Source organism: Mobula birostris, chromosome 14 (assembly GCF_030028105.1).
Source record: "Mobula birostris isolate sMobBir1 chromosome 14, sMobBir1.hap1, whole genome shotgun sequence".
In the NCBI taxonomy this organism is placed as follows: domain Eukaryota; kingdom Metazoa; phylum Chordata; class Chondrichthyes; order Myliobatiformes; family Myliobatidae; genus Mobula; species Mobula birostris.
In genome coordinates this window covers 94,095,924-94,121,801 of record NC_092383.1, presented here as the reverse complement: position 1 = coordinate 94,121,801, position 25,878 = coordinate 94,095,924, and the positions used below count along the sequence as shown (strand labels likewise).

Sequence of the window (25,878 nt, the reverse complement as noted above, 5' to 3'; positions counted from 1 at the left end):
GACACACCCAGCCCTGAGACACCGGGCAAGGTCATTTGATTCCAAACAATTAGTGTATTGATCATTACAGAATGTCTCTCTGTTGCTTCCTGCTCCCTCCCCTCTCTCTTCCCCTTTTCTCAACCACGATTCCCCACTCCCTGCCCCCTTCCCACTCTCAGTCCTCAATAGAGACCCAGATCAGAATCAGGTTTATCATCACCCACTTATGTTGTGAAATTTGGGGTTTTTTTTGGGGCAGCAGTGCAGTGTAAATCATAAAATGACTACAGCACTGTGCAAAAGTCTTAGGCACATATATACAGTATATATAGCTTGGGTACCTAAGCCTTTGCACATTACTGTGGATGCGACAATGCTTATTCGCCACATGTACATTGAAACATTGCAACACACAGTGAAATGGATCATTTTGTGTCAATGACCAACACAATCTGAGGATGTGGTGAGGGCAGCCCGCAAGAGTCACCAAGTTTCCAACACTGACACAGCATGCCCACAACTTACTAACCCTAGCCCGTAGGTCCTCGGAATGCAGGAGGAAACCAGAGCTCCCGGAGGAAACCCACACAGCCATGGGAGAATGTACAAATTCCTCACAGAGAGCAACAGAAGATGAACCCCAGTCAGTGACCTCTGGTGCTGTGAAGTGTTATGCTTTTGTGTAGATAAACCCATCCCAAATTATATTAGATTTCCAGCATCGATGTTAATTTCTTTTATCTTCTCCCCTAACAAAGCCATATTGCATACAGTACTTTAATGGTGTCCATAGCCTGTGTATGCAGGTACGCCCAATAACTTATCATCCTACCACCCAGCTTCACCTATCACTTTCCAGCTAGTCCTCCTCCCCCCTCTCTGGAGTCTTCCTGCTTCCTTTCCAGTCCTAAACGGTCGTGACTCAAAACGTCGACTGTTTATTCCTTTCCATAGATGCAGCCTGACCTGCTGAGTTCCTCCAGCATTTTGTGTGTGTCGTGTCGCTCTGCATTTCCAGCATCTGCAGACTTTCTCCGGTTTTTGACTAATCCCTGCCCTGGGAGGGTGGACAGACGTCAGGCGCTCACTGTCCAGGGCAGGAACCGCTCCGGAATCTGGAGTATTCTCGGAGATGATCACGCTGAGCCATCTCGCTCAGAACTCTGGAATGTAGACGATCAGGTCCCCGGCTGGTTTCCCCAGCGCTCTCCGGTGTCGGCTGCGAGGGGGCAGTGCAGATACTGTACCGTGCAGCTCAGAGGCGAGTGGCGTCGTCAGAGAGGCAGGCACTAGGACACGCGAGTTTAGAGAGGGCGGAGGAACAAGGTAGTTTTCAGGGAGGGGAAGGGAAAGGTAGTTGAAAGAGAGGGGAGGCTGAGTTTAGAGAGGAAAACAGTCACGGAGAGCGAGTTTAAAAGGGAGGGGAAGAAAGAGTGAAGGAGATTGCCGGAGATTTCAGAGGAGAGAGACTGAGTTTGGGAGGGGGGGAGAGCGAATAGAGGGGCGGTTTAGGGAGAGGGAGACGGCTTAGGGAGAGAGTGTGTTTACAGAGAGCTGAGCTGGCGTGAGGAGGGAAAGTGACTGACTGACGGGCAGGCGAGGTGCGCTGCAGGTGCGGAGGGACTGGTTCGCGTCCGGCTCCGGCTCTGGTTCTGGTTCTGGTTCTGGAAGCGATGCGCTGCAGCGCGGACGTGCGGCGATGAGAAAGTCGGGGCCGGGAGAGACCCTGAGCCGGCTGTTGCGGAGGCGGAGCTCGCCCTCGCTGTACACGGTGGCCCCGGTGTCGGACCGGGAACCTGGTGAGTGGAATCCGCCCCCCGAGGGTGGGGAGGGTGGGCCCGGAGCGCTGATGCGAGTTGCGGGGTCCCGGGGAATGCGGGGTGTGTGTGTGGGGGGGAGGTAGGTGTTGCGTACCGCGGGGTTTCCGTATCGCGGTGTTCCCGGGGGGGGGGTGTCTCTGGGTTTATGACGCAAATGGTGTGTCTGATTGGTATCGCGGGGTTCACGGCGCAAGTGAGGAGGATTAACTGCGTATTGCGGGGGGATTTGCATGTCGCGGGGGCCCCTGCACGGAAAGTTTACATGTTGCGGGTCGCCGGATCCCGGCGATCGAAGTGTCGTAGCCGGGTCGGTGGCTGGAATTTCCCACACGTTTTATCTCGCGGCCGAATTTGCGGTGGTCGCCGAGTCCGCTCGTTGGACGAAACTCCCCCCTGTTGGTGTCCGGAGACTCCCTTTCCCTGGTCTGTCCGCTGTGTCCCACGGGGTCTGCCTGACCCCTTTCCCACCCAACCAAAATTTCACTTGAAATAGATAAGGCGTGCATTTTTATAGCGCCCTTTTACGGCCTCGGTTTTCTCAGATTTGTACCGCCCAGGACTACCTACAAAATCTAGCCACTGTTATAATGAAGCGTACGTACCAGACTACAAGTCCATAGCAAGCTCCCAGAGTTGGACTTTATAGTTTGAAGATTCATTGAAGGGGTGGGTGTAGGTCTCCGTAAATAAGAAAGAGGTACTGGACACCTCAGTGGGCATACAGATGGGTGAATCCTCAGGACCTGGATGTGCTGGCGTTGGAGAGGGTGCACAGGAGGTTCAAGAGAATGATCCTGGGAATGAAAGGGTTAACGTATAAGGAGTGTTTGATAGCTCTGGACTTGTGATCGCTGGAGTTTAGGAGAACGGTTCTGAGGGTTCCCCCTCAGCCGCCAGACTCTTGAATCGAAGGGGATAACTTCACTTGCTGCATCATTGAAATGTTCCGACAACAAATGGACTCACTTTCAAGGACTCTTTCATCTTCTCAATATTCATTGCTTATTTATTTATTATTACTATTAATTTATTTTAGTATTTGCACGGTCTGTTGTCTTTTGCGCTCTGGTTGAGTGCCCAGTTGGTGCCTGGATTTCATTGATTCTATTGTGATTATTATTCTAATACTGTATGGGTTTATTGAATAACCTCACAAGAAAGTGAAACTCAGAGTTGTGAATGATGATAGAACATAGAACATAGAATAGTACAGCACAGTACAGGCCCTTCGGCCCACAATGTTGTGCCGACCCTCAAACCCTACCTCCCATATAAGCCCCCACCTTAAATTCCTCCATATACCTGTCTAGTAGTCAATTAAACTTCACTAGTGTATCTGCCTCTACCACTGACTCAGGCACCAACCACTCTCTGAGTAAAAAACCTTCCTCTAATATCCCCCTTGAACTTCCCACCCCTTACCTTAAAGCCATCTCCTCTTGTATTGAGCAGTGGTGCCCTGGGGAAGAGCCACTGGCTATCCACTCTATCTATTCCTCTTATGATGTGCGGGCTTTGATAATAAATTTACTTTGCACTTTGAATCATGGGGGGTGGGACGGGATCTCATTGAAACCCATCAAATAGTGGACATGGGAAGGGTGGTTTCCTACATTGGGGCAGTCTAGGACCAGAGGACACAGCTTCAGAATAGAAGATGTCCCTTTAGAACAGAGATGAGGAGGAATTTCTTTAGCCAGAGACCGGTGAATCTGTGGAATTCATTGCCTCAGATGACTGTGGAAACCAAGTTATTGGGTCCATTTTGAAATGGAGATTGATAGGTTCTTGATTAGTCAGGGTATCACAAATTACAGAGAGAAGGCAGGAGAGTAGGGTTGAGAGGCATAATAAATCAGCCATGATGGAAAGACAGAGCAGACTCAAAGGGCCAAATGGCCTAATTCTGCTCCTATGTCTTATGGATGAAATTTATTGCACACAGCTATGGGAAATAAGGGAGGAGATTTCTGGGGCTCTGTTTAAGATGTTTTAAATCCTTTTTGAACACCAGTGAGATACCAGGTGACTGGAGATTCAGATTCATTGAAGCATACAGTGAAATGTGTTGTTTGTGTTAACAACCTACACCCAAATATGTGCTGGGGGCAGCCTGCAAGTGTCGCCACACATTCTGGCGCCATCGTGGCCTGCCCACAATGCTTGGTAAATCAGTGCAGAGCACAACAAGCAGTAAAACAACAACAGCAAAATGAGCCCCTTTATGTACACACACTGTCCTCCTATTCCAGGACAGGTCCAGACTCCAGGCTTCCAACATCAGGTTTGACTTCCACACCTCTGATCGACCGTCGGGCTTCGAGGATGGCAATACGGCACCACTTTGCAAGTAGGAAAAAGCCTGATGACTGTAGTAACATCAGTGATAGGGAAGGTACTGGAGATATTAATGATCTCTTGGGAAGGCAGGGACAAACAATGTGGCTTTGTGAAGGGCAGATCTTGCTCAGTAATTTGGTTGAACTGTTTGAAGAGCAGACAGATGTTGATGAGGGCAGGGTAGTAGATGTGATCTACGTGGACTTTGGTAAAGCCTTTGACAGCTACCACGTGGGAAACTGGTTCAAACGGCTGGGACCAATTGGATCCAGGTCAAGTTAGCAAACTGGATCCAAAATTGACTGGGCAATTGACAGGGACAGCACGGGAGGGAAGCGGTTAACGGTTACCTTAATGCTGTGACAGTGGTACGGTAGTGTCGTGATTAGCATGACGCTATAACAGTGGTACAGTAGGGCAGCAGTTAGTGTAATGTTATAACAGTGGCACAGTTGTGGCTCGCATAACGCTGTAACAGTGGCACGGTAGCGTAACACTACAACAGTGGGGCAGTAGTGTAGCGGTTAGTGGCTAGCATAGCGTTATAATTGTGGCACGGTAGTGTTTAGCTTGTCACTATAACAGTGGGACGGAAGTGGTTAGTGTAACATTATAACAGTGGCACAGTAGTGAAGCGGTTAGCGTAATGTTATAACAGCGCCAGTGGTAAGATCGGAGTTCAACTCCTACTGCTCGCTGTAAGGAGATTGTATGTTCTTCCTGTGACTGCTTGGATTTCCTCTGGGTGCTTTGGTTTTCTCCCACATTCGATGGAGGTACAGGTTATGGTTGGTAGGTTGTGGGCATGCCATATTAACACTGGAAGCGTGCCAACTCTTGTGGGCAGCCCCCATCACATCCTTGGACTGTGTGGGTCATTTAGAAACATAGAAACATAGAAAATAGGTGCAGGAGTAGGCCATTCGGCCCTTCAAGCCTGCACCGCCATTTATTATGATCATGGCTGATCATCCAACTCAGAACACCGCCTCAGCCTTCCCTCCATACCCCCTGACCCCTGTAGCCACAAGGGCCATATCTAACTCCCTCTTAAATATAGCCAATGAACTGGCCTCAACTGTTTCCTGTGGCAGAGAATTCCACAGATTCACCACTCTCTGCGTGAAGAAGTTTTTCCTAATCTCGGTCCTAAAAGGCTTCCCCTCTATCCTCAAACTGTGACCCCTCGTTCTGGACTTCCCCAACATCGGGAACAATCTTCCTGCATCTAGCCTGTCCAATCCCTTTAGGATCTTATACGTTTCAATCAGATCCCCCCTCAATCTTCTAAATTCCAACGAGTACAAGCCCAGTTCATCCAGTCTTTCTTCATATGAAAGTCCTGCCATCCCAGGAATCAATCTGGTGAACCTTCTCTGTACTCCTTCTATGGCAAGGATGTCTTTCCTCAGATTAGGGGACCAAAACTGCACACAATACTCCAGGTGTGGTCTCACCAAGGCCTTGTACAACTGCAGTAGTACCTCCCTGCTCCTGTACTCAAATCCTCTCGCTATAAATGCCAGCAAAACATTCGCCTTTCATTTCATTCGCCTTACCATTTCACTGCATGTTTCCTCGTTCTGATGGACCTGTGAAGAATAGTGCTGATGAATCAGTGCCAAGATGAGGAGCAACACTTTATATTCCGTCTGGGTAGCCTCCAACCTGATGGCATGACTATCAATTTCTCCTTCTGGTAATAAATGTTTCCCTTCCCATCCCCTCTTTTATTCCCCACTCTGGCCCCTTGCCTCTTCTCACCTGCCTTTCACATCCCTCTGGTGCCCCTCCTCCTTCCCTTCCTCCTACAGTCCACTCTCCAACTATTGGATTACTTCACCTGCAGCCCTTTACCTTTCCAACTCTTCACCTATCACTTTCTGACTAGCCTCGTTCCCCTTCCTCCACCTTTTTATTCTGACCTCTTCCCCTTTCCTCCAGTCGTGAAGAAGGGTCTCTGCCCGAAACGTTGACTGTTTATTCATTTCCATGAATTCTGCTTATCCTGCTGAGTTCCTCCGTCATTTTGTGTGTGCTGCTTTGGATTTCCAGCAGCTGCAGAATCTCTTGTGTTTAAGAGATGTTAACAGTTTGGAGTGTAGTATTAGGATAGAAAGAGATGTCGATGCGTTGGTGAAAGGGGCTGAGAAATGGCAGATGAAGTTTAATCCCGACGAATGTAAGGCAGAACATTTTTGGAGTACTGATCAGGCCATGATATATATCTTGAGTAGTAGATTCTTGGGGAGTACTGAGACATTGAGAGACCTTGGAGTACATCGATGCTTTATTGAAAAACCAGTGCAGGTAGATAATGTTTTGTAACTTCAGAACATTAAATTAATTCAAAAAGAAGACTCAGGAGTCCAAAATGTGAGCATAACTTCGTTACTTTAAGTGAGGTGCACGCGTGTCACATGGTAGTGTGATGACTTATGCCATTCATGTACTTTTACGTGTAATCTGTAATGAATTACGTAAATGTATTGTTTGATTCTTTGTTGTTTACAAGATTACTCAAACATCAAGTAGACGACAGGTAACAGTGAGGAAGTCAGATTCGGATTGATCTATCACATGTACATCGCAACATACAATGGAAATGTGTCATTTGCATTAACAACCAACACATTTAAGGGGGCAACAACAACAAAATAAAATATCAGCAAAACAAGCCCCTTACCCACCCCCCCCAACTCATCCACTCACTCACACATTGAGTCAGACCTCCCACTCTAGAAGCCTTGGACTTGCACGGACCTCCAAGCCCAGGACTCGCTGGCCTCCACCCTCAGTGCCTGCCGAGCCGACCTCGAACCTGGATTGACATGGACCTCCGAGCCCAGGACTCGCTGGCCTTGGGGGGGTGGGTGGTGGGTGTTTACCAGCCACATGCCTCCTGTCCACCTTCATTAGTTGGGACATGCAGTACAAGAGTAGGCAGGGTACGCTGCAACTTGATGAGACCTCAGCTGGAGAACTCCGCACAGTTCTGGTCACAAGGATGTGACAGCCGTGGAGAGTGTCTAGAGTCTCACCATGACATGGCCTAAAATGGAGCAGTTCAGATATGAGGAGATTGGAGAGGCTGAGTTCATTCCCCTTGGAGCGGAGGAGGGTTAAGAGGGGATTAGATTGAATTACATAAAATTGTGAGTATAGGTGGGTTGGGCCAAATAGCCTATTTCTAGGAGTCTTTGACTCTGACTAATTAGCGATGCCCAGGGAACTCCCTGCAATCTGACATAATCCTTCGAGATCCACTGTGACGGACTGGAGCTGGGTTTACATAGTTAATCTCTGCCGCTTGCATCTCATTCTCCGGTGTATAAGGGGTACTCTGACAATGTCATCAACTCGAGTTTGCCGACTCTGCCGTTTTCCAGAATTTCCCACACGGGAGCTCTGCGTCAAGATCGTTTAATTAAAGCGAGTTTGGAGACTTGATGAAGTCGTTAATCCTGAGAGGTTAGTTTTAATAACCTGGGCAGCCTGTTCTCTGGAAATGACATCACGGAGAGCGGGAACACACAAATCGGCAGACGCTGGAACCTATAGCAAAGCACAGTCTGTTGGAGGAGCTCAGCAGGTCAAGAAGCATCTGTAGAGAGGGAATTCACTTCAACCTTTCAGGTCCAGACCCTTCATCTTTACCTCTGTCCAAATGAAGAGTCTCGACCCAGAATGTCAACCATCTGTTCCTTTCACAGATGGCACCTGATTTGCTGAGTTCCTCCAGCAACTCCTGTTTTCTTTTTCGCTTTGGGAGAAGTTTAATAAGGAGTGTTGAAGGTTAAAGATTAGCTTTATTTGTTGCACGTACATTGAAACATACAATGAAATGTGTAATGTGCGTCAAATCAAATCTGCGGGGATTGTGCTGGGCAGCCTGCAAGTTTAGTGAAGAGCTTACCATGGGTGAGTAAAGTTAGTGAACAGACCTCTGGCCTGGACAACTTTCACCAAACCAGGAGACTCCTCAATCTGACAAACACAAAATGCCGGATGAACTCAGCAGGTCAGACAGCATCCTTGGAAGTGAAGAAGCAGTCTGAAGTCTCCAGTCCTGGTGATAGCCCTGTCATTCCCTCGGTAGCCTCCCTGTTGTAGTACGGCGACCAGACCTGCAGACACGACTCCAGCTCTGGCCAACTCTTGTTGCCTGCCGATCTAGACATGAGCCACAACCCAACAGGAAGATGCTTAAGGCAAAGCACATAAAGTGCCAGAGGAACTCAGCAGGTTAGGCAGCATCTATAGAAATGAATAAACAGTTGACTTTTCAGGGCGAGATTCTTCGGGACTGAAATGGAAGGGGAAAGACACTAGAATAAAAAGGTCGGGTTGGGGTGGGGAAGGAGGATAGCTAAAAGGTGATAGGTGAAACCAGGTGGGTGGGAAAGGTAAAGGGCTGAAAATGGAGGACTCTGATAGGAGAGGTGAGTGGAAGAAGGAGGGTACCCAGGGGAGGTGACAGACAGGTGAGAAGAGGTATGGGGCCAGAGTGGGGAATAGAAAAAGAGGGGAGGGGAGAGGGAATTTTTTTTACGAGAAAGAGAAATCGATATTTATAGCATCAGGTTGGAGCACTTTTTGGTCAGGCTTTGACTGCCAAAAGCCGCTTTAATGATTGCAGTGTCAGCTTCATAACGTGCCAATATAGTGCTCAAATATTTCCCAACAAACTCTGCTGAACTTGACCGTGGCGGCACAGTAGCGTGCTGGTGAGCACAATGCTTTACAGTGGCAGGTTCAATTCCCACCGCGGTCGGTAAGGAGTTTGCATGTTTTTCCCGTGACGGCGCAGGTTTCCTCCGGGAGCTACAGTTTCCTCCCACAGTCGAAAGATGCACCGGTTGGTAGGTTAATTGGTCGTTGTAAATTGTCTGGTGATTAGGTGAGGGTTAATTCGGGGGTTGCTAGACAGTGCAGCCTGAAGAGCTGGAACTGTCTATTCCACACTATCTCAATAAGTATAATATAATAAAAACTAGCTGACTTCTGAGTAACATAACTTAAATTTCTATAACTGTTCATGTATCAAGAGCATCCTGAGCAGCTGCATTCATGGCCTGGTTCGGAAATTGCACCGTCTCGGATTGCAAGACCCTGCAGTGGATAGTGAAGTCAGCTGAGAAGATCATCGGGGTCTCTCTTCCCGCCATCACAGACACTTACGCTACACGCTGCATCCGCAAAGCAAACAGCATTATGAAGGACCCCACGCACCCCTCATACAAACTCTTCTCCCTCCTGCCATCTGGAAAAAGGCACTGAAGCATTCGGGCTCTCACGACCAGACTATGTAACAGTTTCTTCCCCCAACCCAGAGCCTGGACTGACACCAACCTACTGCACCCTCTACTGTGCCTATTGTCTTGTTTATTATTTATTCTAATGCCTGCACTGTTTTGTGCACTTTATATAGTCCTGGATAGGTTTGTAGTCTAGTGTAGTTTTTGTGTTTTTTCTTACGTAGTTCAGTGTAGTTTTTGTATTGTTTCATGTAGCACCATGGTCCTGGAAAACATTGTCTCATTTTTACTATGTTCTGTACCAGCAGTTATGGTTGAAATGACAATAAAGGTGACTTGACTTGACGATGGTCAGATGCACTTCCTTGTTAGTGCTGAGCAGGAGTTTAGTGAGGTATTTCCTACTTACCTGAACGAGCAGTTCCAGTGGAGGAGCATCCACTGTGCCCCTACAGTGGAGAGCACGCAGCGTAGGGGCTAGCACAACACCGTTGTGACCTGGGTTCAATTCCCACCACTGCCTATGAGGAGTTTGTATGTTCTCCCCTTGACCGCGTGGGTTTCCTCGGTGTGCTCTGGTTTCCTCCCACATTCCAAAGGTGCATGGGTTAGGGTTGGTATGTCGGCGCTGGAGGTGTGGCAAGTCTTGGGGGCTATCCCCCCCCCCCAGCGCGTCCTCGGACTGTGTTGGTTGTTGACACAAATGCCTCATTTTGCTGTATGCCTCGATGTTTGTGTGACTAATAAAGCTAATCTTTAAAAAAAATCTCCATCTTCAATGTACTAGAGGGCATAGGTTTAATCTGAGAGAGGAGGGATTCAATAGGAACCTGAGGGGCAACTTCTTCCTGCAAAGGGTGGTATCTCTGTGGAACGAGCTGTCAGCAGAAGCGGTTGAAGCAGGAACGTTAACAGCATTTAAAAGTCAATTGGACAGGTAGATTGGTAGACAAGATTGAGAAGGTTCTGGACCAGACACTGGTAGATGAGACTATTTTGGATAGGCATCTTAGTCTGCATGGACCAGATGGGCCAGAGAGCCTGTTTCAGTGCTGTATCTCTCTGTGCTCAGAGGCCACTTTATTATGAAGCTCCTGTACCTAATAAGTTGGCCACCGAGTCTACGTTTGTGGTCTTCTGCTGCTGTAGCCCATCTACTTTAAGGTTCGATGTGTTGTGCGTTCAGAGATGCTGTTCTGCACACTGCTGTTGTAACAAGTAGTTATCTGAGTTGCTGCCACCTTCCTGTCAACTTGAGCCCATCTGGGCCATTCTGCTCCGATCTCTCTCATTAACAAGGCGTTTTTGCCCACAGAGCTGCTGCTCACTGGCTGTTCTTTGCTATTTACACCCTCCTCTGTGAACTCCAGAGACTGTTGGCGTGTGAAACTCCCAGCAGATCAACAGCTTCTGAGATGCACCAACAATCATTCCACGGTCAAAGTCACTTTGATCACATTTCTTCCCCATTCTGATGTTTGGTCTGAAAAAGCAGCTGAACCTCTTGACCGTGTCTGCGTGCTTTTATGTATTGAGTTGCCATGTGATTGGCTGATTGGATATTTGCATTAACGAGCAGCTGTATAGGTGTATCTAATAAAGTGGCCACTGGGTGTATATCAAAACAAATTTAGTAACAAATTACATTTATGTCACAATATACAACCCTGAGATTCATTTTCTTGCGGGCATGCTGAAATAAATCTATAGAATAACAACCATAACAGAATCAATGACAGATTGTCCAACTGGGGCATTCAACCGGAGAGAGCAGAGGACAACAACCAGTGCAAATACAAAATTAAAGAAATAATAATTTAAAAAGCAATAAATATGGAGAACGTGAGATGAAAGAGGCCTTGAAAGTGAATCCATGGATTGTGGGAACAGTTCAATGATGGGGCAAGAGAAGTTGTGTGAAGGTATCCCCCCTGGTTCAAGAGTCTGATGGTTGAGAGATCATAATTGTTCCTCAACTTGCTGGTCCGATCCCTGAGGCTCTTGTACCTTCTTCCTGATGGCAGCAGCGAGGGGGAGCATGTCCTGGGTGATGGGAATATGATGTACGGATTACGTTGGGAGAAAGTTAGTAAATGTAAGTCTGACTGGGCTGAATGGCCTGTGGCTATGAAACAAATGTTGGTTCATTGAGACCAATATCTGTCCTTTCCTTTAGCAAGCAGAGTTACACCCAGTTTCCCAGACGTGATGTGACTGATGCATTATTCAGCAGCATACCAATCTTTTTTTGTACTTCTCCCTCTGCCAATAAAGCTAATAGTTTGTTTGCCTCTTCTCCCAGTTGAGTGTGTATATTACACAGTGCTTAGTCGCTCAGGTTGCCTGGGAAACGTGCATTGCAATGAGCAAACTGCGCTGTAAACCCCATGAGATTTTAAGCTATTAAGTATCAACTAATGTTTGATTATTTATAATGATCACCCTCGCTCTGCAGTTCGGGGATTTGTGCATCAATGCGTGATGTGATTTATTTTTGATAGAGTTTATAAAAAAATAGGTTTGTCAATTATGTAAGAGTCAGCCAAGAAAATTCCTACAGCAGCCGAATATGTTTTCCTGGTCACTTGATTATTATGTGCTGTGTCGTATGACGTGGGCGATCATGGTCTTCCCATGACTATGATTGTTCTTGGCAAATTTTTCTACAGAGGTGGTTTGCCATTGCCGTCTTCTGGGCAGTGTCTTCACAAGACGGGTGACCCCGGCCATTATCAATACACTTCAGAGATTGTCTGCCTGGCGTCAGTAGTCACATCACCAGGACTTGTGATAAGTACAGGTCCTGGTGCAGGAATTAGAATGCAGTGGGCGAGGAACAGGAACAGGTTCTGTCTGTTCTTCACTAAGACTGTGGCTGATCTGATTTCTGAACCAGATGTATGCCGAGTAAATCTTCGAACTGCTTTTAATGCTTCCTTAAATAAGGAGCCTACAATTCTATCTAGCCCTCCAGATGTGGTCTTACCAATGTCTGCTCTAACTGAGGCGCATCCTGTCAATATTAGGCTTATGCCACCACCCCCACCCTCTGTCCCTTTTCTGTCTCCTCCTGATCTACCCAGTTCCTCCAACACTCGCCCAAACCCCCATCATCCTGTTTCTCTCCCTTCCCACCCCCACTGTTCCCATCTGTCCATCATCCCCACACCCCTCCCACTGGGTCCCCTCCTCCACTGTTCCCATCTGTCCATCACCCACACACTCCTTCCACTGGGTCCCCGCCCCCCACTTCCCATCTGTCCATCACCCACACACTCCTCCCACTGGGTCCCCTCCCCCCCACTGTTCCCATCTGTCCATCACCCACACACCCCTCCCACTGGGTCCCCTCCCCCCACTGTTCCCATCTGTCCATCATCCCCACACCCCTCCCACTGGGTCCCCTCCTCCACTGTTCCCATCTGTCCATCACCCACACACTCCTTCCACTGGGTCCCCGCCCCCCACTTCCCATCTGTCCATCACCCACACACTCCTCCCACTGGGTCCCCTCCCCCCCACTGTTCCCATCTGTCCATCACCCACACACCCCTCCCACTGGGTCCCCTCCCCCCACTGTTCCCATCTGTCTGTCACCCACACACTCCTCCCACTGGGTCCGCTCCCCCTACTGTTCCCATCGGTCCATCACCCACACACTCCTCCCACTGGGTCCCCTCCCCCCACTGTTCCCATCTGTCCATCACCCACACACTCCTCCCACTGGGTCCCCTCCCCCCACTGTTCCCATCTGTCCATCACCCACACACTCCTCCCACTGGGTCCCCTCCCCCCACTGTTCCCATCCGTCCATCACCCACACACTCCTCCCACTGGGTCCCCTCCCCCCACTGTTCCCACCTGTCCATCACCCACACACCCCTCCCACTGGGTTCCCCCCCCACTGTTCCCATTTGTCCATCACCCACACACTCCTCCCACTGGGTCCCCTCCCCCTACTGTTCCCATCCGTCCATCGCCCCCACACTCCTCCCACTGGGTCCTCTCCCCCGCTGTTCCCATCTGTCTGTCACCCACACACTCCTCCCACTGGGTCCCCTCCCCCCACTGTTCCCATCCATCCATCCATCGCCCCCACACCCCTCCCACTGGGTCCAATCCCCTCACTGTTCCCATCTGTCCATCACCCACACACTCCTCCCACTGGGTCCCCTCCCCCATCCCCACTGTTCCCATTTGTCCATCACCCACACACTCCTCCCACTGGGTCCCCTCCCCCCACTGTTCCCACCTGTCCATCACCCACACACTCCTCCCACTGGGTCCCCCCCCCCAACTATTCCCATCTGTCCATCACCCACACACTCCTCCCACTGGGTCCCCTCCCCCCACTGTTCCCATCTGTCCGTTACCCACACACTCCTCCCACTGGGTCCCCTCCTCCCACTGTTCCCATCTGTCTGTCACCCACACACTCCTCCCACTGGGTCCCCTCCTCCCACTGTTCCCATCTGTCCATCACCCACACACTCCCCCCACTGTTTTATTTTCACTCCCGGCCATTTCTGGCATCTCCTAGCTTGAGTGCTTGAAGCCACAGTGAGCAAAACAGTTCTGGATTGTCTTGCTGCTTATTTCTTGCCAGCTATCAAAAATCACTGGTTTCTGAACACAAACACGCACAACTGATGCTATTTAAAAGCTGTTCACTCTAAGCCCAATGTAGTGTCTAACAGCCACACAATTGGACGTGACTGATGCAAGCTAGAAGCTTCGGCAGGCATCTCCTCTGCTGTCCCAATTAAGCAGCATAGTGTCCCAAATAAACGAAGGGAATCCCGGCTATATTCTTGATTAGTTTTTGTTCTTTAAGATTTGTCCCAAATAAGTGCCTGCCCAATTTTATATATATTTGTCTTTTTTTTAATTAGTATGTTTTGCACTGTAAAGCTGCTGCAAATTTCATAACATATGCCAATAATACTAAAGCTGATTTTGGCATCTTCCCCCAGTGAAGAGTCTCGGCCTGAAACTTTGACAGTTTATTCCTCTCCATACTGTAGGTACTGCCTGGCCTGCACTGTTCTGTGTGCGTTTGTCAAATATCTCTGCCATCTCTTGCCATTTAGATAACTTGCTATGTGTTTCTGCCAGCAAGTCATCTCCCGTTTTCCCATGCTGAACTTCACGTGCCAGGTCTTTGCCCATGCCAGTGACTCATATGGGTGGAGAGAAAGGCAAGGACCTAGTGTATGTTCTCATCTCTGCAGCTTTTTCAGGGATTGTATTCTCAGACTGTTCCTGCCTTTACTCATTAGTTCCTAGGCTTGATTAGTCTACATCTCTGTCGAAATATTATCCATTGTAGGAGATCAAACCAGATATTTTCAGAAGAAACAGTTAATTTCTTAAATGATACGATTGTACCTGCCTCAACCACTTCCTCTGGAGCTCGTTCCATATACTCACCATCCTCTGGGTGAAAACATTGCCCTTTAGGCCCCTTTTAAATATTTCCCCTTTCACCGTAAATCAAAGGTTCCTAACCCTTTTTTTATGCCATAGACCAATATCTTTAAGCAAGGGGTCTGTGGACCACATGTTGGGAAATCCTGCACTAAACCTATGCCTTCTAGTTTTGGATTCTCTACCCTGGGAGGTGAGTGGCAAGGTGGAGATACATCTCTACCAAAGGAGGTGTAAGGCTCTCCTTCCCTCCGTTAGCCTGTAGGTCACCCTTGGGCAAGGTGTAGCACCTGCTTATCCCCTCGATCAGGGTCATGTGAAGCCGTGGGAGCAGGTGGTAGATGGTCGTATGAGCAGCCGGTGCAGATCACTGGTTATGCGACCACTGACGCCAGGCAGACAATCTCTGAAGAGTATTGTTAATGACTGGGGTCACCTGTCTTGTAAAGATACCGCCCAGAAGAAGGCAATGGCAAACCACTTCTGTCGAAAAATTTGCCAAGAACAATCATGGTCATGGAAAGACCACGATCGCCCAAGTCATATGAGACGGCACGTAACGAACAAATGAACCCTGGGGAAAAGATTGTTACAATCCGTCTTTTTCAATGCCTTTTCATAACTTTATAACCTTCTTTAATATAATCTTCATTCTCCTGTCGGTGTTCGATTCCTGCTGCTTTCTGTAAAGAGTTTGTGTGTTTCTCCCTGTGACTGTGTGAGTTTCCTTCGAGGCACTCCTTTCCTCCCACATTCCAAATGTGTACGGGTTAAGATTAGTAAGTTGTGGGTACGCTATCTTTGCACTGGAAGCATAGTGATGCTTGCGGACTGCCCCCAGCATATCCTCACTTATTTGATTTGAGGGAAACAATGGATTTTACTGTGTGTAAAGCTAATACAACCTTCAAAATCTGGTTTATTATCAGTGACATATGTTGTGAAATTTGATGTTTTTGGCAGCAGTACAGCATAAGTCTTTGAAAGACAACTTTCTTCCTCATGCCCATCTGAAATGGGCAGCTCCTTGTTCAAGAACAAAGCTCCCTTGTTCTAGAATTAGTCATATTTATTATCACTGGCATATCTCATGAAACCTGCAGCACAGTACAATACGTAACAATTACTTGAAGTTACAATAAGAAATATAAAAAAATAAGTTGTGTACAAAGAAAGTAAAATAGTAAGGTAGAGTTCATGGGTTCATGGTCCATTCAGAAACCTGATTTCGGAGGAGAAGAAGGTGTTCATGAATCTCTGAGTGTGGCTGTTTAGACTCCTACACATCGTCCCTGATGACTGTAACGAGAAGAGAGCATATCCTAAATGGTGAGGGTCCTTAGAGATGGCTGCCACTTTCTTGAGGCATTGGCTTTTGAAGATACCATTGAAGGGAGGAGGCTCGAGTTGGCTGAGATTACATCCCTTTGCAGCTTCTTCCGATGCTGTGCATTCGAGCCTCTATACCAGATGGTGATGCAACCAGTTAGAACACTCTCCACCGTACATTTATAGAAACTTGCTGGAATCTTCAGTGACATACAAAAAGTTCCCAAAATTTTAATGAAATGTCATGGTTCCTTTGTGATTGCATGAATGTGTTGGGCCCACAACAGATCCTCTGAAATGTTGACACCCTGCAACTATACACTGGGTGCTGTTTAAATGTGGGGAGGGTCCCATTCCAGAACCCCCTCCCCCCTGGGTGAAAATTTTCTCCTCGTTTCCTCTCATACCTTTTCTGATAATAGTTTTAATTCTCTGCCGCTTGATAGTCATAGCCATAGTCATAGTCATACTTTATTGATCCTGAGGGAAATTGGTTTTCATTACAGTTGCACCATAAATAATTAAATAGTAATAAAACCATAAATAGTTAAATAGTAATATGTAAATTATGCCAGGAAATAAGTCCAGGACCAGCCTATTGGCTCAGGGTGTCTGACCTGCCAAGGAAGGAGTTGTAAAGTTTGATGGCCACAGGCAGGAATGACTTCCTATGAGGCTCTGTGTTGCATCGCGGTGGAATGAGTCTCTGGCTGAATGTACTCCTGTGCCCAACCAGTACATTATGTAGTGGATGGGAGACATTGTACAAGATGGCATGCAACTTAGACAGCATCCTCTTTTCAGACACCACCGTCAGAGAGTCCAGTTCCATCCCCACAACATCACTGGCCTTACGAATGAGTTTGTTGATTCTGTTGGTATCTGCTATCCTCAGCAGCCTGCTGCCCCAGCACACAACAGCAAACATGATTGCACTGGCCACCACAGACTCGTAGAACATCCTCAGCATCGTCCGGCAGATGTTAAAGGACCTCAGTCTCCTCAGGAAATAGAGACGGCTCTGACCCTTCTTGTAGACAGCCGCAGTGTTCTTTGACCAGTCCAGTTTATTGTTAATTCGTATCCCCAGGTATTTGTAATCCTCCACCATGTCCACACTGACCCCCTGGATGGAAACAGGGGTCACCGGTACCTTAGCTCTCCTCAGGTCTACCACCAGCTCCTTAGTCTTTTTCACATTAAGCTGCAGATAATTCTGCTCATGCCATGTGACAAAGTTTCCTACCATAGCCCTGTACTCAGCCTCATCTCCCTTGCTGATGTATCCAACTATGGCAGAGTCATCAGAAAACTTCTGAAGATGACAAGACTCTGTGCAGTAGTTGAAGTCCGAGGTGTAAATGGTGAAGAGAAAGGGAGACAAGACAGTCCCCTGTGGAGCCCCAGTGCTGCTGATCACTCTGTCGGACACACAGTGTTGCAAGCACACGTACTGTGGTCTGCCATTCAGGTAATCAAGAATCCATGACACCAGGAAAGCATCCACCTTCATCGCTGTGAGCTTCTCCCCCAGCAGAGCAGGGCAGATGGTGTTGAACGCACTGGAGAAGTCAAAAAACATGACCCTCACAGTGCTCACTGGCTTGTCCAGGTGGGCGTAGACACGGTTCAGCAGGTAGACGATGGCATCCTCAACTCCTAGTCGGGGCTGGTAGGCGAACTGGAGGGGATCTAAGTGTGGCCTGACCATAGGCCGGAGCAGCTCCAGAACAAGTCTCTCCAAGGTCTTCATGATGTGGGAGGTCAATGCCACCGGTCTATAGTCATTGAGGCCGCTGGGGTGCGGCATCTTTGGCACAGGGACGAGGCAGGACGTTTTCCACAGCACAGGAACCCTCCGGAGCCTCAGGCTCAGGTTGAAGACATGGTGAAGTACTCCACATAGCTGAGGGGCACAGGCTTTGAGCACCCTGGTACTGACACCATCCGGTCCTGCAGCGACTTTGGGCAATAGGTCTTTTCTGTTCATGTAATAAACCTCACTGAAGCCGCCTTCCCCTCTGTCATCAGTTTTCAGAATGGACAATGAACCCATGTACACTATCTCACTGTAGGTTTTACTTCTTTGTTTGCTCTCTTTGCACTGATTTAATTTCAGTTTATATATACAGTACTGCGTGGTGGGATGGAGATACGTCTCTACCAAAGGAGGTGTAAGATGCTCCTTCCCTCCGCTAGCCTGCAGGTCACCCTTGGGCAAGGTGTAGCACCTGCTTAGCCCCCGATCAGAGTCACGTGAAGCCACGGGAGCAGGTGGTGGGTGGTCGTATGAGCAGCCGGTGCAAATCACCAGTCCTGGTTATGTAACCACTGACACCAGGCAGACAATCTCTGAAGAGTATTGATAATGGCTGGGCTCACCCGTCTAGTAAAGACACTGCCCAGAAGAAGGCAATGGCAAACCACTTTGTTAGAAAAATTTGCCAAGAACAATTATGGTCATGAGATCATGATGACCCATGTCATATGACATGCACTTGATGATATACTTATACATAAAAACATATATACATATATGATATTGATTGTAATTTATAGTTTATATTATTATGTATTGCAATGTACTGCTGCCGCATAACAACAAATTTCATGACATATGCCAGTGATATTAAACGTGATTCTGAATCTCACAGAAACTTTCCCTCCGCCTCCTTAATTCTATATAAAACACCCCCAGCCTCTCCAGTCTTTCCTTGTTGCTACAATTATCTGGTCCTCATCAGTCCTCTCCACACCCTCTCCTGTGCGATTGCAATTTTCCTACACTGTGGTGACCGGAACTGTAAATAGTGTTCGAGCTGCAAGAGATTTCGATGCTGGAATCTGGAGCAACAGCCAATCTGCTAGAGGAACTCGGCGGGTGTGTGGGAGGGGTTGGGAATCTCCACCCAGCGACCCTCTCCACTCCCAGAGCTGACGCAGCCTTTCATCCCGGCGTGGCGACAGTTCCCTCCACCTCGCAGACGCTGCTCGACCTGCTGCTCTTCCAGCAGATCGTGTGCGGCCACAGATTCGGAGAGCCAGCTGCCAGCCTGACTAGTGTGGCGTACAGCTCTAGCAGGACCTCCTGCCCTTGCCTGCCTCAGCTTGTGAAGAAAAACAAGACATACATGTTTTTAACCACTTACCCACTTGACCAGCTGTGGAGGTATGCTCCAGGACCCCAGTGCTCTTTCGCATCTCTGTATGCCCTACGTGTATTGAATATCATTTTGCACACCCTTTTCCAACTCTGAATTAATTTCCATTTAAGACCATAAGACATAGGAGCAAAATCAGGCCATTCAGCCTGAGTCTGCTCTGCTATTTGACCATGACTGATTTATTTTCCCTCTCCTGCCTTCTTGTTTGATGCCCTCACTATCAGGAACCAATCAACCTTATCTTTGAATATGACCCTTTATAAATTTGCCATTGTCCTGCCCCGGTCACTGATATCCTCTTTGCACCTTGCTGTCCACAGACTCCTGCACATCAGTACCGTTGAGGTCAACGAGATGTAGCTGGTGGGGTTGGGTGAGGAGGGTGGTTAGTCCTACCAAGATCTGGGATTCTGTCAGTCCGGGGTGATCCCGCATTTCTGGTTCTTGTCTCTCTTTCCCCCTCACTCCCAATCCAAGACCCCTAATGTGTCCAGTGTAAGTTCAATAAACAACACATGGTCATCCATCTGCACATTACAGCTATGGCGACATAGTGTTCTGACAGCGTTGGGTAAATCCTATCACATTTAATCTCCACCCTATCACATACACTTCTGCTGTTCTATTCCCAACTCCCCTCTCCCTCCCTCTCCCCTTGATCTCTTTCTGTCCCTTCCCTCCCCCTTCTCTCTCTACCCTCTCCCCCTCTCTCTCATCCACTCCCCTTCTCGCTTTCCACTCCTCTTCCCTCCTTGTCTCTCCCCTCCTCTTTCTCTTCCTCTCTCCCTCTCTGTCCTTCCCTCTCACCCTCCTTACCCCTCCCTCCCTGTCCCAATCTCCCCCTATTTCTCCCCCTCCCTCCCTCCTCCCACTCTCTCCCAATCTCTGACTTTCCACAGCTCTGTCTGAGACCTTTGGGCACAAAATGTTCACCTTGTTTCTCTCCCCCACGGAGGCTGCCCGTCTTGCTGAGCATTGCCAGTGTGCCCTGGCTCTGTTTCGGATTTCTGGCATCTGCGGCTTGGGCTCCAGAAGGGACCGTGTAAACCAGCTCATGAAACCAAATCTCAAACCAATCTCAGTCTCTGCTTCCGTGATTTTTCCCCTTCCCCTCTTGACAGGAATGACTGCCCTTCAGACTCTTCCCATTTTAGTCTTTCCCTTGTGGCCTTGACCCAAACCCACCTCCCTCCCAACACTCACCTCTCCCCGACATCCACATCCCACCTCCCACCTTCTACCTTCTACCCTCTAAAGCCATCAACTTTACATTTAACTATTCCTCATTCTGATAGAAGGCTATCAACCAGAAATGTTTAGTCTCTAATCACATACTTGGACATCTTTCCTTGTTTGCTGTGAGCCTGTTGTACACAACTCCTTACTGATTTACCCGGTTAGACTCCATTCTTGGCTATGGCAAACATTTCCAGTCAGACTAGATTGAATCTCTCTCTCACCCTCTGACATGCTCTTCCGATGAGCTAATATTTTTAGTTTAGCAACATTTTTCAGCCTTCTGTTCACAGAAGATGCCAACATTCGAGATGGTTTCCATTTCTGCATAATGAGCCACACTAACATTATCTTTGCAAGTTCCTCCTGCAGATTGTTTGTTGGTCTAGATTCCAGCACCTGCAGTCACTTGTGTCTCCATGCTGACGTTATCTTGGGTTTAACCTTGCTTCAGCGTAGAGAAACACGCACAAAATGCTGCAGGAACGCAGCAGGGCAGGCAGCATCTACAGAGAGAAATAAACAGCCCATGTTTTGGGCTGAAACCCTTCACCAGTCCTGATGAAGGATCTCAGCCCAAAACATTAACCAGTTATTCCTCTCTCTGGATTTAGTTATTTGTTCATTGAGATGCAGGAAACTGGAGCACCCGGAGGAAACCCACGTGGCCACAGGGAGAATGTTCAAATTACACACGCAGCGGTGGGAATCAAACGCAGGTCACCTGTACTGTAAAGCATTGTGCTAACCACTCTGCTCCCGTGCTGAGCTCCTCCAGCATTTTGTATGTGTTTCACATAGGAACATAAGAACATAAGAGATAGGAGCAGAAGTTGGCCATCTGGCCCGTCGAGCCTGCTCCACCATTCAATCAGATCATGACTCATCTGTGCCTACCTGCCTTTTCCCCATAACCCTTAATTCCCCTACTGTGCAAAAATCTATCCAATCTTGTCTTAAAGATACTTACTGAGGTAGCCTCCACTGCTTCATTTTGCTCTGCATTTCCAGCATCTGCAGATTCTCCTGTTTCCTCAGTGCAGAGAGTAGTCTTATCACAAGTGCACACATCTCAGTGTTTAAACCTAGGCTTTTTGTATCAAATTCAGTTGCATGAGAAACAGCCTGTCAACATCTAGTTCTCCTGAACTATGGGATCCTGCCAGGAAGAACATCTTTCCCTTCCCCCTATCTGCTGCTGCCCAGAGGGACTGCTCTCTCTGTGACTCCCTTGCCCATTTGCCTCTCCTGCAACGGGACAAGTGCTGCACCAGTCCCTACACCTCTCCCTCACCACCATTCAGGGCCCCAAACAGTCCTTCCAGGTGAGGCGACACTCATCCGCAAGTCTGCCCTGGGTCATCCACTGTACCTCTACATTGGTGAGCCCCAACACAAATTGGGGGACTGCGTCATCAAGCACTTGTCCCATCGGCCACACTTTTCAGTTTGACTTCCTATTCCTATTCTGACATGTTGGTCCACGGCCTCCTTTACTGCCACAATGAAACCGCACTCGGGTTGCATGAGCAACACCTCATGTTCCCTTTGGATGGCCTCCAACCTGACATCTTTGATGAACATTAATTTCTCCAACTTCTGGTAATTCCTTCCCCTCCTAGTTCTCTTCCTTTCCATTCACCAATCTGGTTCCCCTTCTACCCCTTCTCCTCACCTGTCTCTAGTGACCCTCCTCTTTCCCTTTTTCTTCCATGATCCACTGTCCTCTCCAATTAAATTCGTTCTCCTTCAGTCCGTTATCATCTCCCCGCTTTATGCCCCTTCTTCATCCCCCTACGTCCATAGATCGCTCGAAGTTGCTGCACAAGTTGATCAGGTGGTTAAGAAGGCGTATGGTGTGTTTGCTTTTGTCAGTCAGAGAATTGGGTTCAAAAGCCCCGAGGTAATGTTGCAGCTCTTCAGAACCCTGATGAGACCAAATTTGGAGGATTGTGTTCATTTCTGGTTGCCTCATTATAGGAACGGTGAGGAAGCTTTAGAGAGGGTGCAGAGGAGATTAACCAGGATGTTGCCTGGATTAGAGAGCATGTCTTATGAGTACAGAATTAGAATCAGGTTTAATATGTCATGAAATTAGTTGCTTTGCGACAGCGGTACATTATAATCGTCGTTGTCGTGGCTATCCTCCGAGGTCAAGGATGATGGTCTTCGTTCTGAAGAAGTGGCCCACAGAGCAAAGACGCCTCTCCGTGGACTGTCACCTTGTCGTGGTGGAGAAGCTTGTGTGGTCCTGAGATCCCGAGAGCAATGCCGTCTGGAGCTATGCTCCTGGTAGGGTCACCCATGGCGGTAAGGTCGAGGGTGAGGTCCCTGACAAAGAGCAATCCAACCAAGACCTCAACAGTGGAACAGGCGGACGAAGTTACTTCGAACTGAACGGCTGTGAAGGCGGATGAAGGCTGCAACAAATCCATCAGCTCCAGTCGTCGTGGTTTCCATGCCATTGGAATCGGTTGGTTGATTTGTGAAGTATCGTGTGCTTCTTGGAGTGCAACATCAAGTACATGTTAAACATTGTAATACTTAGTAAATGAAAACTATAATTTACAATAAGTATGCATAACAAATAAATTAAATAAAGGTGCAAAAGGAGAGGGTGAGGTGGTGTTCATGGGTTCAGTGTCCATTCAGAAATCTGATGCCAGAGGGGAAGAAGCTGTTCCTGAATCATTGAGTGTGTGTCTTCAGGCTCCTGTACCTCCTCCCTGATGATAGCAATGAGAAGAGGACATGTCCTGGGTGATGGGATTCCTTAGTGATAGATGCTGCCTTTTTGAGGCATCATCTTTTGAAGGTGTCCTCAATGCTAGGGAGGCTGGTGCCCATGATGGATCTGGCTGAGTTTACAACTTTCTGCAGCTTTATCTGATCCTGTGCAGCGGTCCCTCCATACCAGACAGTGATGCAACCAGTTAGAATGCTCTCCTCTGTACATCTGTAGAAATTTACGAGTGTCTTTGATGACATACCAAATCTCCTCAAACTAGTAATGAAATGTAGCTGTTGTCATGCTTTCTTGTAACTGCATTGATAAGTTGGACCTAGGATAAATGCTCAGGATGTTGACACCCAGGGACTTGAAACTGCTCTCCCTTTCCAGTTCTCATCCCTCGAAGTGGGCTGGTGTGCATTCCCTCAAGTTCTTCTTCCTGAAGTCCACAATCAATTCCTTGGTCTTACTGACATTGAGTGCAAGGTTGTAGCTATGACACCACTCAAAAGGCTGATCTGCCTCACCCCTAGGACCAAGCTAGGGCTTTTCCCTTTGAAAAGGAGAAAGAAGTGATGTGACTTGATGGATCTGTACAAGTTGGTAAGAGACACAGTTTGAGTACCTCAAGTGAATTTCTACCCCAAGCTCCAACCAAAATAGACAGAAGGGAGAACCATTAAGCTGCTGTATCTGTAGAGTAAATAATTCCTAGGGAGGAGCTGAATGGAGATGAACAAACTAAAAAGATGGCTGGATAACTAACAATTCAGGAACTAAGCGTTATAAGACCATAAAGACCATAAGACATAGGAGCAGAATTAGGCCATCTGGCCCATCGAGTCTGCTCCACCATTCAATCATGGCTGATCCTTTTTTTTTAAAATCTCCTGCTCAACCCCAGTTCCCAGCCTTCTCCCTGTAACCTTTAATGCCATGTCCAATCAAGATCCTATCAATCTCTTCCTTAAATACATCCAACGACCTGGCCTCCACAGCTGCTTGTGGCAACAAATTCCACAAATTCACCACCCTCTAGCTAAAGAGATTTCTCCACATCTCTGTTTTTGAAAGGGCGTTCCCTTATCCGGAGGCTGTGCCCTCTTGTCCTAGACTCTCCCACCACGGGAAACATCCTTTCTACATCTACTCTGTCTAGGCATCTCAACATTCAAAAGGTTTCAAAGAGATCAACCCTGATCCTTCTGAATTCTAGCGAGTACAGACCCAGAGCCATCAAACATTCCTCGTATGTTAATCCTTTCATTCCTGGAATCATCCTTGTGAACCTCCTCTGGACCATCTCCAATGCCAGCACATACTTCCCAAGATGAGGGGCCCAAAATTGTTTGCAGTACTCAAGGTGAGGCCTCACCAGTGCCTTATAAAGCCTCAGCATCACATCCTTGCTCTTGTATTCTAGACCTCTTGAATAATTGCCAGAAAGGAAGGGAGAGGAGGTAATACTGGGTGAAGTGCCACTATCTGATGGCAACGTCAGCATGGCAGTGGGTAAAATAGGGGGCGCCCTCGTGGCGTGACACTGTTACAGCTCAGGGCATTCCGGAGTTTGGAGTTCAATTCCGGCGCCATGCTGCGAAGAATCTGCACGTTCTCCCTGTGGAATGCATGGGATTTTCCCTGGTATTCCGGTCTCCTGTCACAGTCCAGTGACGTACCAGGCTGGTTAATTGGTCGTTGTAAAATTGTCCCGGGGTTAAGTCAGGATTGTGGGGTTGCTGGGGAGGCGTGGCTCGAAGGGCCATAAGGACCCACTCTGTGCTGATTCGCTAAATAAAAGGCTGGCACAACATTGCAGGCTGAAGGGCCTGCGCTGGTCTATGTACCGGAACAGTTTAGCACAGTTGTTTAGTCATGGGGTGTGAGGCTGAGAGGTGAGCAGGGAATTGGAATGAACCAGCGAGCGGTGACTTGGGGACTTGCGTCCTCCGGGCTATTAAAAATTTTAAACAGTTAATTTGTTGTTATTTGAGCTCTTTATTCACGCTTGGTTTAGATGCCAGAAGATCTGCACTTTCATCTTCAAAGTGGCAGTGTGGAGGGAGTGGCGCCTGCTCGCCAAGTTCCAAATGTTTGCTGAGGTTTCGGTATCATTTTTGGCCTGTAGAGTCACTGGCAGTCGTCAGCCTGATTTACAGCCTTGTTCCCTAAAGGGCGTAGCCATTTATTAAACCAAGGGTTTGAAAGGTCACTCTTGTTAAAGGTTTTTTGTTGGAATCTGCAGGAAATTCTGTAATTGTAATCCACGGGCATTTTTGCCCTGCCCACACTTTAGAATCGATGTTTATTCCAGCAGGGAGAGGAGTTTTCATAAGGTGATTAGACAGAGGAACAGAATTAGGCCATTCAGCCCATCAAGTCTTTTCTGCCATTCAATGCTGATTTATTACCTTTCTTCTGCCTTCTCCCCTGAAGCTACGATGCCCCAACTAATCAAGAACCTATCGACCTTCATTTTAAATCTACCCAATGACTAGCATCTGTGGAAATGAATAAACAGTCGACGTTTCAGAGCGACACCGCTCTTCAGGACTGGAAAGGAAGGGGGAAGACGCCAGAATAAAAAGGTG

General features: G+C 48.0%; 1 protein-coding gene across 1 annotated transcript in view; it reads left to right on the top strand.

Annotated features, from left to right (window-relative positions):
* Positions 1-1,067: 1,067 nt before the first annotated feature.
* The window catches only part of LOC140210119 (uncharacterized), a 62,253-nt gene continuing 37,442 nt past the window's right edge, over positions 1,068-25,878 (top strand). Inside the window, exon 1 of the mRNA XM_072278963.1 lies at positions 1,068-1,781. Within this exon, the coding sequence (XP_072135064.1) occupies positions 1,682-1,781 (100 nt within the window). The 5' untranslated portion in view covers positions 1,068-1,681. The remainder of the gene's footprint in view (positions 1,782-25,878) is intronic.